Source organism: Schistocerca americana, unplaced genomic scaffold, assembly GCF_021461395.2.
Source record: "Schistocerca americana isolate TAMUIC-IGC-003095 unplaced genomic scaffold, iqSchAmer2.1 HiC_scaffold_15, whole genome shotgun sequence".
NCBI classification, from domain to species: Eukaryota; Metazoa; Arthropoda; class Insecta; order Orthoptera; family Acrididae; genus Schistocerca; species Schistocerca americana.
Window position 1 is genome coordinate 8358020 of NW_025725583.1, and position 16393 is coordinate 8374412.

The 16393-nt window shown below is 42.9% G+C and overlaps 1 protein-coding gene across 2 annotated transcripts in view; it reads right to left on the reverse strand.

The window, feature by feature from the left end:
- LOC124569472 overlaps positions 1–16393 on the reverse strand; it is a 463279-nt gene that overhangs the window by 381465 nt on the left and 65421 nt on the right. The window contains exon 1 of one of the 2 annotated variants that reach the window (XM_047131085.1): positions 3565–5224. The exons of the other annotated variant lie outside the window; for it this stretch is intronic. Coding sequence (XP_046987041.1) covers positions 3565–4781 — 1217 coding nt within the window. The 5' untranslated portion in view covers positions 4782–5224. Of the gene's footprint in view, positions 1–3564; positions 5225–16393 lie in introns of those variants that run through there. 2 annotated transcript variants of the gene reach the window in all.

Genomic DNA, 16393 nt, shown 5'->3' on the forward strand with positions numbered 1-16393 from the left:
ATGATTTAAATTATTCATCAGCTTAGTTGTTGGCAGCTAATTCACAAGAATTTATTTTTCCATACACTCACGGCTACATGAAAGATGTCAAAAGACGCTTTAACTGTAACAATACAACTATCTGCAGCTACGTCGTTTAAGACCACGTACGAAAAGATGTAGTTATGAACTGAAAGATGTTTAAAAATACAGCTCTGATATAAAGCATGTTCTTTAAGCAGTCGTTAGCAGTGAGTGGCGTTATTACATGTAGAACATTTTAAAAACTTCTGATCACTTCAATCTCGTGGTTCCTGTATATTTTGCTCACACTTGCAGTGCACATAATAATCCATATATCAGTCACATGGAGAAGGTTAGAAGGTTTCGCAAATATTCCGGAACTGAATCTTAACTTTCAAATTCCCAGTAGGCAGAAATGAAAAAAAAAAAGTCAGATGTATCCGTGAGAACGACGTGAGCATTGATATTAATGTAGTCCAGTTAGTCGAAATAAAAGCTTTTCAGATTGAAGGCACTACAATATAGTTTACGTACGTTTCGAAGTAATCTGATCTGAAAGAGTCAGGATGCATACTGAAGATAGAAACAAGGTAGGATATCAAGGTATGTTGCAAAAACTTTGAACGCAAATTTATGAAATAAGTCTCATATTTACTTAAAATATGTTTATGCTACATTATAGAAAACATTATAAAAATAAACAAACATATAAATATGCCACATAGAGCTACTCTGTTAAACATTTTCTTCGAAACTGGAATACTTTACAAGTAGTAAACATTTTTTACAACACGTTAAAATAATTTTTCCAAACTTCAACGCTTCATTTTATTCAAAATAAGGAACAACAAATAAATGTCAAGCCACGAAAAATATTGTCTACATCCCACATAACGCAGAGTTGCCCATAATTTAACAGTGAACAACAGTGTCATAGGCAATTAAGTTTTGGAAAAGTAAGACATATGAACTGTATATAACCTGCAAGCAATTCATTAGTTTAGCGAAATACAAGCTAGAGAAAAGTAACAATTACGAATATTGCTCATGTCATAAAGGCACTTTAAAGAAGTATTCTGCCACTTGCGTATATTTTGTTAATGCTTTCTGTTGTCAATTTCTGTTGCAGCGTCTACTCTATAATGCAAACATTCAGGAACAAACTGTGGAGCTCTGACACATCACCAAAGTCGATTATTAAGCGTTTTTAATTCAGTTGAAACTGTCTGCTCTCTTAAGCAATACTTCTATTTCACTCCAATTATTTAGAAATACATCGGTTTTTTTTAACCAGTAACATGGTAAATATCTTTCAGAATTTAATTACTGGTACTGGAGTTTTAGGAACAGGTTCAGTAAAAATTGTTGAATGTGAATGTAGCTGATAAAGGATTCACTCACTTAAATAGTGTTAGTGGTCCTAACAACCCGTGTTGCACATTTCATAGAATATTTAACTTTAAATCGGATTTATGTCAAAGGCAGATACATACAGCTGTAAAGGCACAGAGAAAAACTGTAACAAGCGAAAAATGTAATGAGTTCCAGAGTATTATGACCGATTTCAACAAAATGTAGTCCAATGTAGTCAACAAAACAGATAACACTCTCAAGTACAACATACGCCCTTAAAGGACCCAATTTACGTTAAAATCTCAGTACAGACTCCAAAAACGTCTAATGATTACTTGACAAACTGTTATTTGTATTTATAAACTATACGGAGTTTGGTCACAGAACTATCACATCCAGTCACCTTGAGGAAGACATCAGTACGCATGCTAACAGCAAAATAAGGCACAAGAGAGTATTGGCACATGTTTAATTTCACTGTGCAATGAAACAATATGCAGTGAAATTTTTCATTGTATCCACTGTACAACAGTAATTATTTACAGCAGATATACACAAGCACTTATTTACAAGCCTAAACTATTTACAGATATTCACAGATCATTTTAACTACAGGATATATATATATATACAAATTTAAAATGTGATACTACCGAGTTTTTAAGAATCGCACAAAAACTGTGTTATTTTATGTATATAAAGAAGTCAACAAATAGACCTCATTTGTAAACAGTTTACTATAAAAATTTCGGTTTGTGAACTGCGCAAGTCACGTCGAAAAAGGGCGTCATAGTTAAATATGTGAGTAATAAATTTCTTCCATTAAGTACCTATCAACACGAAAAGGCCATCCATAAGCGTTTGTTAATTTGTAACGGTATATTAGGAATCTGGTATCAACAACTGAAACATTTATGCTGATGTTCTAAGTCGAAAAATAGCTTCATCTAAAAATACACATTTGATTACCCTTGAAGGAATAAAGATCATTCCTATTCTACTTGATCTTCCAACGGCTTAGATAGAGGACTAGACATTTTAATAATCTTAGTAACAATGCAGTATAAATAGATTTGTAGCGTTCATAAAGAAACAAGAAATATAAACCTATGGCACACTTCTTAATTTTAAGATACTGAAAGGCACACCTGTTTTCTATGGGCTTTGTAGTAATCATACCGTAATGTAACAACACGAACTACCACAATGTTTACCATATTTTTGGCACATCTGTGGCTTGTACAGTAACTTAATTCAAAGTAAAATGCTAAAGTCTACAACAGTACAAGTAAAATATGAACTAGTTCATGTGGTCCATAGAGTACAGTTTCTTTTAAAAAGCACTACGAGCGAAAATAAAGGAACACATCTCAGCCTATCAGGTAAACAGTAGGCCTAATTCAGTCTGTTCACAGAACAGAATAACCTTATATTCCGTGACCGGTTATGTCATTTGAAACAGCCTCGAACGTTTCTGTGTATCAAATATATTGTCTCGTGTTTGGGATTATTTCATCAAACACTTTTCACCCATAATTCCAACGGCCAAACACCAGTTACACTCAGACATTTACCAGAACATTAGTGGTTGAGTACATCGACTGGTTTCTGTTCAATCCACAAAAACTGAAATATTTTATTAGTTACTTTTGAATTTAAGCAGTACTTCAGGAAATAAACACATAAAGAGAGAAGAAACAAGTAAACTGTCAAGGTAATCCCCTTATGTTATTGACGGTAACATTCCCGAATTAGGTACGATTTCGTACATCTATCGCATTCCAAAATAGCACATTTACAGTATATCTAAGGATCACAATATACTATTATACTACACTATAAGTACTGTACTCGAATAATATCTCATAGATTCCCACAGGTACGTCAGATATGGACCCCAAGTATTACAATCAGTACGTTTGTAAAATTGGTGGTACTGTAAGAAGAGAGAAAACCGAAACTTCCCACGCAAAACTTGTGCTACAATGAAGTCAGCTACTACCGCTGCAGAATTTGCCTACAACATTGTGAATGCAACAGTGATGTTGATGTGCATGCCAAATACTGGGAGTAGCATTGACGCTAAGTGAACTGGTGAACTTAGGTGAGTGATATTACGGAGACAACGACTACAAAATGTTCTCTAAGGCTAGTCTGTAAGTAACAGGGCAGCTTACGAGAATGGCGACGGAAGAAGAATTGTTTCACCTGAATAAGTGAATGTTGTGAGGCGGCGGATGTGGCGGAGGCGGTGATCTGAAATCCAGGGGGTAGAGGTGATCGGGGTGCGTGACGAAGCCGTGGTAGACGGCCAGCATGCGCGCCGAGTAACAGCAGCAGCCCCCGTGCGCGTGGGTGGCGGGTGCGGGGGCGGCCACGTACGGCGGCACGGGCGGGTAGAGCGCCGGCACCGAGCACACCACGGCGCGCTCCGCGGGCTCCGGCTTCGACTCCCGGCGTTCCACCTTGAGGCAGAGCGCCGTCTCCTGCACGTCGGCGCTCGGCACGCGCGGGAAGGCGCAGTTGTCCCCGATGACGCACACGTCGGCCCGGACCTCGTGCGCGGGCCTCAGGGGCTCCGGCTCCTCCAGACGGGCCTTCTTCGCGCAGGCCAGACTGTCGCAGGGATCGCAGTCCAGCTTCCTCTTCCTGAGGTCCCAGCAGTGCTGACTCGCGGCTGTCGACTCCGGCTCGTCGTTGTCGAGCCAGCGGCCGAGGCGCTGTCGGTACATGCCGCCACGGAAGGCGGCCTCGCCGCGTAGTTCCACCTCCTGGCCCAGCCACTTCTGCACTTGCCTGCGGTTGATGCCGAACTTGCGCGCCGTCGCGCGCTGGTTGCCGTGGCACGCGCGGTCCGCGTGGAAGGCGTCCAGCACCTCGAGCTTGAACTGCAGCGAGAAGGAGCGCCGCTTGCTGAGCGCCGCGCTCGTGAAGTCGAGCGCCTGGTCCGGCTCCTGCACCGACATGATGTCGATGTCGTCGTCGCCGTCGTCGCTGTCGGCGTCGTCGTCGTCGTCCTCGTCGTCGCCGTCCACGTCCACGTCGATCTCGGGCTCGCCGTCCGAGCGCTCTGGCGGCGGGCGGGCCAACTGAGCGTCGTCGTCGCGCTGTCTCGCAGGGCTCAGGTTCAAGGCCGCGTCCGGCGCGGGGCCCAGCGACGTGCGCAGGGACGCCTCGGCCTGCAGCCACTTCTGAATCTGGCGCCGGTGGATCCCGTACTTCCTGGCCGTCGCCCTCTGGTTGCCCCTGCAGTCCGCGTCCTGCCTGTACGAGTCCAACACCTGCAGCTTGAACTGCGGCGCGAAAATTCTCCGCGAGCCCGCGACCCGACCGTCGCGCGGGGGTGTCTTCCCGGCCGCTTTCTTCTCGTGCAAGTCCTTCACCTTCGGCTGCTCCGCCGATTCCCGGCCGAGCCCTTGGGCCATGCTGTCGGAGCAGTGCTTCGCCGCGCGATCATACAGAACAGCCGGCCGCCGCGATTTCGACACTCGACTAAGGCGCAGCTCCCCTCCTCATTCTTGGCAGAGATAGTCCCCCTCCTCTCTGCGAGCGGGAAACTCGAGATAATCCGGCGCCATGTTGCGCTAGCGGGAAACTCCGGAGAAATGTCGCCGCCCACTGACCGCGCACGTGCCCGCTCGCGGAAGAAAACTGGGAAAGAAACTCCGCACTCGCTTGTCTGGCGTGCACACACACACACACGGACGCTAACTGGTTCCCCGTACGCTGCGCTCTGATCCTTCCGCCTCGGCTACCTAGGCTGCACTGAAGGATTTTTCACGGCAATCCGAACTATGAGTGACGTGTTTCAGAGGGCGGCAGCGGTTGGGGGGGGGGGGGAGGCGCGCGGTGGAGGGGGAGAAACGAGTTTTAGACGCCGCGTTGTCGCTTTAACCGAAAGAATGCGCGGCCGGAAAAGGCGCGTCGGGCGCGGATGTGAGGACGCGGCGGGCCGGGCAGAGGCGCGGTGTGAAATGCGCGCCGGAGCAGGCAGCGGCGAGTAATGGCCGGCGAGCGGGCGAGCGGCGACACAGAGTCTGGCGCGGCGCGCGCCGGCGTGGCAACAGCGCCCGCGGCCGCGGCTGCCGCCGGCCCAGACAGGGTGACGCCAGGCTTTCAACAGGCGGCACGCAGCCTACCTCGCCCACTCCGCCGCTCCGGCCGGCCGGCCGCGCCGCGCACCGCCGCTCCGCCGCCACCGAAATAATTCGGGTCGCTGACCCGTATTCACGTGTACGTGACACACTCCGCTCTGCCAATGCCCGAGATCGCTCCCGACTTCCGCACTCTGGCGCCGGCGCTTCTGGCCGGTCTCAGTCTCCAGCATGCGACTCGCCGCAACTCGACAAATTGCCCTCACAGCCGGTACCCCAACTCTCCGTAACACCTCAGTAAGCCACACCGTCGCATTGTTAACCGTTCTCTAGTGTGGTGGCTTAACGTTCCTAATTTGCAGAGGCTGGTCCCTCGGGCGAACACAATAAACAAATCAATAAATCTGAACAATCAAGTTTGCCAAGATCGCTAGCACATTTTTTATTTTTATTTTCAGTTACTATGAGCGGTTTCGACAGATCTTCGCTGTCATCGTCAGATCTTGTAACATTATTAGTTGTACATGCTTATTACAATACTGAAAGTCACATAGGCCACTATTACACTATCAAATTTCTTTGTCCAATATCTTTGTCAAATATCTTTATCAAAAGAATTTGATGGTGTAATAGGGAACTGTCGTCAAATATTTGATCAGATCTAGTGCCTCGCTGTAGATTTGATCAAACAAGTCGCTTGTCTTCTGTTCACTGCAATGTGACATGTTACCACGTGGAGCGCTAGCACCGCTGCAGCGTTCTGTCATCTGTAGTGTTTTTATAAACGTTGCAGGTAAATACAATTGGTGTGTACCGACAACTACAAAATTAAGTGAGATGTATGAAGCTGATGAGGCGCCTTACAACGTGAGGCACCCTGAATACAAAAATAGATTAAAAAGATTGGAGACCTGACCTGACCTAACCTAACCTAACTCTCTCCTGTAGCAAGGTATCCAATGGTTACAGTGAGCCTGTCTTCTGCAGATATAGCAGTTCTTAAGTGAATATTGCGCTTTGAGATTTGAGGATACACTTCACTGAGCACATACAGAAATGTATGCTCATCCATTCTTAAGTAATTGATATACGACCTGACGTCATCCACTGTAAGCTCACGCAACAAGTTTTGTTGAATGTATTTATCGTGTCGTCGTAAAACCCACGGCTTCACCTAGGTACGTTTCCTTCTTTTTTCTCCGCTTCTCTTCCGCATGTGAACACAGTGGAACTGTGGTACATGCAACTGCTGCGGTTCATAACAAGTTGTTGTTGTGAGCCATCTTGAACTTGACTTTTTAGCGCCACGTCAAAGATCTTTGTCAAATATATTTGACGAATATTTGATCACATCTTTGATCAAATCTTTGATAAACAAATTTGATAGTGTAATACCGGCTGTAGTGATGTAGTGTCAAGTTGCTGTTGTGGTGTCAAACGAGCAGTGTATGATGGGACATCAGCACAACATGCTGAATGTTTTAATTATGTGTTTTTTATTTGTGACATGCTAATGTTCCCTGCCACGTTTTATTGACGCAACATCACTACGTGACTTTGAATATTGTAACAACCATGCACAACTAGTAATGTTATAAAATCCCATGACGACAGCGTAGATCTGTCGAAACCTGTCATTCTAATAAAAAGAATTGCTAGCGATCTTGGCAACCTCGAGTCTTCAAGAATAATATAACTTTCAGATCGCCGCCAACGATGCAGTGTCAGACTTATATAAATTCATTAGTATTTCAAATATAAACAAGAATAGAACTGTCCCTCACTGATTTCCCTTTATCTTAGGGACCGTTTATAAGTAAATGTGGCAGTAAACATTAAGCAAATAGTTTTGAACTCTCTGATCAATTAGACATATACTAGATTAGAACCAATAAACTAAGAACATTCGAGCAATACTTTTGAACATGTGCACACAATATACATCAGAATATGCAATAAATTTAAGAAATTTTGAAGAAAACAAGAAAATACTCATACAGAAACCAATCATTTCACACACTGCACTTTCAGTCCTTGCACAAAACTTCATTAAGTTCAAGACACACGTTTTTTGTTTTTGCACTTTCTGTAGTGGTATTTCGTATTCCTGTTTTGTTTTGATGTACATATATAGCATTCACAGTCACTCCGAGTCTGTTATTAACGTGTCCTTTAAAAATGGAGGTTTAAATCAAACATACCTGAGCAATCCATAACAAGTCCTTACGACTATATAAGAGCACAAAGAGGCTCATCAAACTGCAAAGATACTAAGTTAAACATGCCTTTTAACTAACAGTCAAGGATGTTTTAGCACTACAGACTTAGTGTGGTGAGTCTTCGGCACCGAACAATGCCGATTCCACATACAAAAGCCGCTACCAAACAAACGAAATCGTAGCGCTTAGAGCAACGTGAACGAGGAAGGTACACGGCAGGTTAGCTCGCACACTCTATTGGTAGAAAAAAATAATCAACAATGTTGAAGGATTCGGTCTGTGAGGCCGCGCCACACTAATGGAGGGTTAAGCCAGAATATTAATTCACTTTTACTTCGTAACTGAAGATAAGATGAGATATGCTACTGTGAGAAGAATTTCACAGAGCACGGAAAGAAGTAAGTCGAAATGAGACTTCTGGGGTATACGACATTCCCTCAGAATTACTGAGATCCTTCGGTGAGCCAGCCAAGACAAAACTGTTCGACGTCGTGTGCGAGATATGTGAGACAAGTGAAATACTCTCAGACTTCAAGAAGAATGTAATAATTCCAATTCCGAAAGAAGCAGGTGCTGGCAGATGTGAATATTACAGAACTATCAGTTTAATAAGTCCAGATTGCAAAATTTTGAAACACATTATTTAGAGAGCAATGGAAAAATTGGTAGAGACCGACCCCGGGAGGACAGTTTGAGTGCCGGGGAAACGTAGTCACGCGAGGCGGTACTGACACTTTAACTTTAATCTTGGGAAATAGTTTCAGATACATTTAATTCGAGTAGATTACATCATCCTAGTTTCATTTTCGTATGTCTTACTACTTCTAATAACCTTGTTCATCTAATAACTCTTTTCAAGACACTATCCATTCCCGTTTGTCTCCTCTTCCATGTCCTTTACCGTCACTGACAGAACTGCAGTTTCATAAAAAAACCGAACTTTTAATTTCTTTTCTCTAAATTTTAATTCCCATTCCAAATTTCTCCTTGGTTTCCTTTTCTACTTAGCCAATGGACAGAATGAACACCTCAACTCTTCGAACAGCAATCTGGTTTCTGTGGAAATTGTAACTAATCTTTCGCTCCCTGTATTTTATGCCTTCTACCTTTAGAATTTCAAATAATGTATTCCAATCAACACTGCCAAAAGGTTTCTCTAAATGTACAAATTCTGTAAACGTCTCTCTTCAGTCTGCCTTCCGGGGTAGGTCGGTGGATCAGTATAGCTTCCTATGTTCCTATAACTCATCTACCCTGAGGTCTGCTTGTGCAAGTTTTTCTATTCTTCTGTAAAGTTCTGTCAGTAACCTGCTATTACGACTTATTAAACATATAGTTCTGTCAGGGCCTACCTTTTTCGGAACAGGAATAATTACATTCTTCTTGAAGTCTAAGGGTATTTCTCCTGTCACATATTCTGTATTTTCCTCACGAGGTGGAATAGCTTTGTCGTGGCATGTTCTCCTTAAAATCCCGATAATTCTAAAAGAATGTTTCTTTTCAATTTGTGTCATCCAGTGCTGCGTCAAATTCTTCTCGCGGTATCGTATCTCCCATCTCATCGTCAGTTACTTCCTCTTCCCTTTCTATAATATTGTCATTAAGTTCATTTCCCTTGCGTAGCCCTTCTATATATTCCTTCCACCTTTCAACTTTCCCTTCTTTTCTTATTAGTGGCTTGCCATCTGAGCTCTTGAATGTGAATTGTTAAAAAAATGTGACAGGTGGTTACATTTAGTAACAAAACAGTGACACAATTGGTTCGTGCCGATTTCCCGAGGGGGTGCAGTCAGTGCGCGGATTAAGTTGGAGAAGCTACAGTAAAGAAAGGAGCACGTTATCGCGTGACGTGTGCGCCGTAATCTGTGGAGCACGGCTGATAGCGAGGCGCCGGGTCAACAGCAAAGGAGACGCCGCAGCTGCGCCGCGCTCGCTCCTAACTGCCGTCCACAAGCATTCTGGAGCATCCGGTCTATGTCCCGCTGCGTTTGCAAATGGACTGCAAAACGTTTAAAGAGCCAACGACTTTTATAGCTGATAGAGACGTAGTAAACGCACGATTTAAGCCAGGACAGGAACTACAGCTCTAAGACTCGGGGAACACGGAAGGGAAGCAAGAGCTGATAAGGGCTTGAGACAGGGCTGTAGTCTATCCCCAATGTTATTCCGTTTGTACGTTGAGCATGACGTGAAGGAATTCACAGAGAAATTTGGAAAAGGAAGTAAAGTTCAGGGAGAAGAAATAAGAACTTCGAGGTTCTCCCAGGAGACTGTAATTCTGTCACATAAGACATGGGGCTCGGAAGAGCAGTTGAACGGGATGGATAGTGTCTTGCACTCAGGTTATGAGACCAAAACCATCATAAGTAAAACCTAAGTGATGTGGACGAATTAAATATACATTTTGTCAACTTTGTTCTGTGGCCTGTTTTCGGCAGTCGCACTTATGGTTCAAATGGCTCTAAGCAATACGGGACTTTGACATCTGAGGTCATCAGTTCCCTAGACTTAGAACTACTAAAACCTAACTAACCTAAGGACATCATACACAGCCATGCGCGAGGCAGGATTCGAACCTGCGACCGTAGCAGCAGCGCGGTTCCGGACTGAAGGGCCTAGAACGCTCGGCCACAGCGGCCGGCTATTTAAACAAGTTATATAGGTTAATAGTGCATTATGCGACTGTAATAAAAGTGTTATTAAGACCAAAAGCGTTTCACTTTATTGTAAAGCATCTTCAGTGGTCAGATTTTTTTTATTTCGTACGTCACTCTTAACGTTCTTCTACACATACGTGTTAGATTTCTGTAACCAGCACTTTCAGCAACACAAAATATATTTACGTCTTAATCTTGTGTAGATCCACTGCAATTTCGTGTACCTAGAAGCCGGCCGGAGTGGCCGAGAGGTTCTAGGCGCTGCAGTCTGGAACCGCGCGACCGCCACGGTAGCAGGTTCGAATCCTGCCTCGGGCATGGATGTGTGTGATGTCCTTAGGTTAGTTAGGTTTAAGTAGTTCTAAATTCTAGGGGTCTGATGACCTCAGATGTTAAGTCCCATAGTGCTCAGAGCCACTTGAAACATTTTTGTACCTAGAACAGGAATTGAAGAGATGACAGTGGACGTACACAACATGGAAACGTAAATATATATCGTGTCAGTGGAAGTGTTATGGACAAAAATCTAACACATATGTGTAGAAGAACGTTAAGAGTGACGTAAGGGAAATAACGGCCACTGAAAACGCTTTCAAATAAAGACAAACGCGTTTCGTATTAATAACACTTTTACTACAGTTGCAAAAGACGGTATGGTATCTATAAGTATTATAAAAATGTGTGTGTGTGTGTGTGTGTGTGTGTGTGTGTGTGCGCGCGCGCTTGCGTACGTTCTTCATCTCTTCCTAAACTACTAGACCGATTTCAATAAAACGTGGTACACAAGTCCCTTACTGTCAGGCAACAGTCGCTCTGGGAGCAGGAACCACTTACCTATCATAGTAAAAGACATATGACATCATAAACATTTAGATATGCGAAAAAATTCCTCAACATGTTTTATATTTTAATACATATGTTCTTTACTCCTAAGACACTCCTACAGTCGAGTGAACTTAAGGAAATCCCTGGTATCTGGAAGCGGTTATGACAGTTTTCAGCTGAAAAGCGCGAACGGCTGTAGGCGAAAACAAGCCTTCTACAAAGCCGTAATGAGGCGTTGCCATAGAGACGTTTACATAATCGTTTTGTAGACACGCGAAGGAACTGCTTCCAGTGCACACGAACTGTCTGGGACACCGTACTTACACATTTGTAAATCACGCGTATTTCTTTGGTTCAAATGGCTCTGAGCACTATGGGACTCAACTGCTGAGGTCATTAGTCCCCTAGAACTTAGAACAACTTAAACCTAACTAACCTCAGGACATCACACACATCCATGCCCGAGGCAGGATTCGAACCTGCGACCGTAGCGGTCTTGCGGTTCCAGACTGCAGCTCCTTTAACCGCACGGCCACTTCGGCCGGCGCGTATTTCTTTGTACGATTGTTTCATAATATCAAAGGTATTTTCACGAATACATGGAAATGAAATTTTTTCCATACTTCACTGCAATAGCACTTCATTTTTTGTTTTCGTTTGTAATATAAAATTGGCGAAATGAGTACCTAGAAAATGCCGGATTTGTCAGCTAAATAACCCATATAACTCGAATTAAATCTGTCTCAATTATCGAATTACGGTAGAGGATACTCAGGGAAGAAGATTAGGAAATAAAACGCTGAAAGCAGTAGCTGAGTTTTGCTATTTGGGCAGCAAAGTAACTGATGGTGACCGATGGGAAGACTCCAAATTTGTTAAAATCAAATGTAAATTTATGTGTTCTAAAGTCTTTTCTAAAGGTATTTATCTGGAGTGTAGCCTCATACGGAAGTGAAATGAGGACAATAAACAGTTCAGACAAGAAGAGAGCAGAAGTTTTTGATATGTGGTGGTACAGAAGAATGCCGAAGACTGGATGGGTAAATAGAACAACTAACGGCAAAGTATTGAACCGATATCGGAGACAGTTTATGGTACAGCCTAACTAAAAGAACAGAACAGTTGATAGAACACATTCTGATGTATGAAGGAATCATCAGTTTCTTAATGGAGGGAAGCGGCGGGTAAAACTAGAAGAAGGAGGCCTAGGGTTGACTACAACAAACAGATTCAAATGGATAGAGAGATGACGAAGTCTGTACAGGATAGACTAGCGTGGAGAACTGCATCAAACCTGTGTTGTGGTTGAAGACCATGCGAACAACAGCAAAATCTGAGGATAAGAACTCGCCTCTTTGGATGAACCAAAGTTTAATATTACGCACAACAGCAACAGGGAAGGAAATTGGTCGTGTTCTTGGTTAAGAAATGATCTCCAAAATTTGAAACAAGCCATCTAAAGACAACATGGAAGATCTAATTGAGAACAATCGGACAGGGATATGAACCTGCCCCCTCCCCCACCCCCTCATCCGGAATACGAATCTAGCGTGTCGTATGAAACAGCTTTATTTACTTATTCACAATATCTTGCAAACAGCAGATGCACATGTACGAATAGATTCCGCGTTCCTAGACTTCTGAAAGCAGTTCTACAATGAACCACATCGTCAACTAATAACCGAGATACGACTGTGCGGAATGACTGCGACGATATTTGATTGTCTCGATGAATTTTTAAGTAATAGAATGATGTACCCTAACAATGGACAACGAATGTACAATAGAAACGAAAGTAACATCGGATGTGCCCCAAGGAGGTGCTAATGGTCTCAGTATGCAAAAACGATTTATAAAACAGGGTTAGTACGATTATCGGATTGTTCGCTGCCTACGATGTTGTCTGAAAGAAAGCATCATTAAACAATCGTAATGGAATGCACAAAGACGTCGACAAAACTTCCACTTGGTGTTATGAATGCCACGACTTTTAAATGTGGATAATTGTGCATAGTGCCTATAACGAAGAGAAAGAACTGACAGTATCCGATTTGATCAATTATAAATGGTTCTGAAAGCCTGCGACTGTGAAAACAATAGGTTTGTTTATAAATAACTCATCTGCTACGAGTCACGATTTTCTTTATTTTATTTTTCGCAAGACGCGTTTCGGGAAATTATTCCCATTTACAAGTGCGTTTTTTGTGTTTGTTACGTCATTCCTATGTCATGTCGATGTGTGAGATTCTGCTTCATGTTGTTGGCTTTACTGCAATATATAAGAAAACACGCGATTTTTAGTTGGTTGTCGATCTTTTTGTGAAGTTAGTGGCGAAATTTAGAAGAATTTGAACTTACAGTTTCCTTGTGGTCCATTTGTGCAGAGTCTCACACACACTAAACATCACATACAACTTGTTCTACACTTTTAAACATCGAAAACATTTTTCATAAACAAAACAGTGACACAGATTTTCTTACAAGTAGTCAACAGAGATGATATTATAGGTCGTCCACAGAGTATGATATGTTTCTTCACAGAGGTTATTTACTTTAACAATTTGGATCATAATTAACTTATGTCTATTTTACAATTGTGCTTATTTCTATGTGTTACTATTTTTATTTAAATATACTATCGAAACACCATAAGAAATTCATTGATTCACTTTCAAGTTTTTCATTTAATATTTTATCTTAATATTTTCTGAAATGTGAATATATCTCCAGTTCTTCTATCAAATCCATTTTATGTCCTTTATTTAGTCGGTGGAGTACTTTGACATTTGACATGAACGTATAAACCATGTATGTTGTACAAGTGAGTAATGGTACATGCTACTGTATCATATGGATAAACTGGTGAATGTGATAAACAGACCGAAAAAAGGGAGGGGGTGGAGAAGGCCAGGGAGAAAGAAGTCTATGGAATGTGGGTGTGGAACAATTATAACAAGCTTATTATGTAAAGATGGGGGCAATTATAACTAGCTGCCGCTACTTTTGTAAGCGTGAGTAATAAAACTGTGATCGGTTATTAAGGGCGAGGTCATGATTCTTTGATTTGCGTCTATTATTGGTCAGAATTTCGAGTAATATTAGTTTCCTGCCTTTAGTTACTCTGTGGAGAACGTTACATTTCATATCATAGGAATGTCATTCCCTCATTCAGAGCAATGTGGAATCTTTGTTTTTCAGTCTCCAACTGCTACATCCTGGCGAATACAGTCTGTTGAAAACAGCGCAGTCTCATTCGCTTTAGCCGCACTGTACGAAACAGTTTTTCAAAGAAGTTGTCTAATGTTGTAGAATTCTACTGCTACGATGTCCATCCGCTTCTTACAACCAGTCACTGCACACGCTACACACATTATACGCACACTCTTTCATACTGTAGCTCTACACGTACTATCAGCCGGCATCACGTCATAGTGACAGTGGTTTCCATTTTGCGTAACGCAGCTTCCCCTTTGCTGTCCTGAAAAACTGAGTCAGCATCCCTCGGTAACAAGTGAGACGTTGAGCTTAGAAAGAGATTGATGTGTTAGCATCATGCATTGCAGAGCTTTGGGACTAAGGTTTTCCAGACAAGAAATACAATAACATTACAGCGTGAAAGTGTGTGAAGCAGTCCGTCACGGTATGGAATGTATTGCATAGCCGGCCGGGGTGGCTGAGCGGTTCTAGGGGCTACAGTCTGGAACCGCGCGACCGCTACGGTCGCAGGTTCGAATCCTGCCTCGGGCATGGATGTGTGTGACGTCCTTAGGTTAGTTACGTTTCCTCAGAAGTTAAGTCACATAGTGCTCAGAGCCATTTGAACCATTTTTTTTTTTTTTGTATTGCATAACGGGTACTTTTTAATTGCCTTTCTAAACACAATGAGTTTCCTAATATGTTTAATCTCAGTGGGAAAATTATTGTGCAACTTTATTCCTTCTGCATCTATATCTACGTCACTACTCTGCAATTCACACGTAAGGGGATCCACAGAATTACTTGACTATTGCAGTATGAAATAGCACGTGTGAAAAGTGAACACCTAAATCTTTTCGTCCGAGCTCAGATTTCGTTTTTTGTTTCTTTTTAATCATGATGATCGTTCATAGCTATTTAGGTGGTAGTCAACAAAATATTTTAACATTCAGAGGAGACGGTGACTGAAATTTCGCCGCGACGGAAAAAGCCTTTAGTTTAATAATTGCAGTCCCAACTGGCTTATCATATCCGTGACACCCCCTCCCCTATTTCGAGATAGTAAAAAACGAGTCATCCCTCATTGAACTTTTTCAGTGTCCTCTGTCAGTCATATCTGGTACCGTGACACCGACCAATAATACTCCAGAAACCCGTTTCGGCAGCTGTCAACAACGGACTATGTCAGTATTGTCCTGTTTCTGCAAGAAGTGGGTATCCACTCATAAGTCAGACGTAGTGATGTAGACTAAGATGACAAAAGTCACGCGATAGCGATATGCACATATAAAGATGGCGATAGAATCGCGTACACAAGGTATAAAAGGGTAGTTTATGGGCAGAGCTGTCATTTGTACTCAAATGATCCATGTCAAAAGGTTTCCAACGTGATTCTGGCCGCACCACGGGAATTAACACACTCTAAATGTGGAATAGTACTTGGAGCTACATTCCTTTTCGGAAATCATTAGGGAATTCAATATTCCGAGATCTATAGTGTCAACAGAGTGCCGAGAATACTAAATTTCAGGCATTACCTCTTACCACGGACAACGCAGTGGCCGAGGGCCTTCACTTAACGACCGAGAGCAGCGGCGTTTGTGTAGAGTTGTCAGTGCTAGCACATAAGCACCAATGCGTGGAAGAACCGCAGAAATCATGTGGGACGTACGACGAACTTATCCGTTAGGACAGTGCAGCGAAATTTGGCGTTAATGGGTTATGGTATCACATGACCGACTTGAGTGCCATTGTTAACAGCACGACATGGCATGCAGCACCTCTCCCGGGCTCGTGACCCCGTCGGTTGGACCCTAGTCGACTGGAAAAAAGTGGCCTGATCAGATTAGTCTCGATTTCAGTTGGTAAGAGCCGATGGTAGGATTCGAGCGTAGTGCAGGCCCCAGGAAGCCACTAACTGAAGTTGTCAACAAGGCATTGTGCAGGCTGATGGTGGCTGCATAATGGTGTGGTCTGTGTTTACCTGGAGTGGGTCCTCTGTATGTTCCGCTTCTTGAAGACCATTTGCAGTCATTCATGAATACTA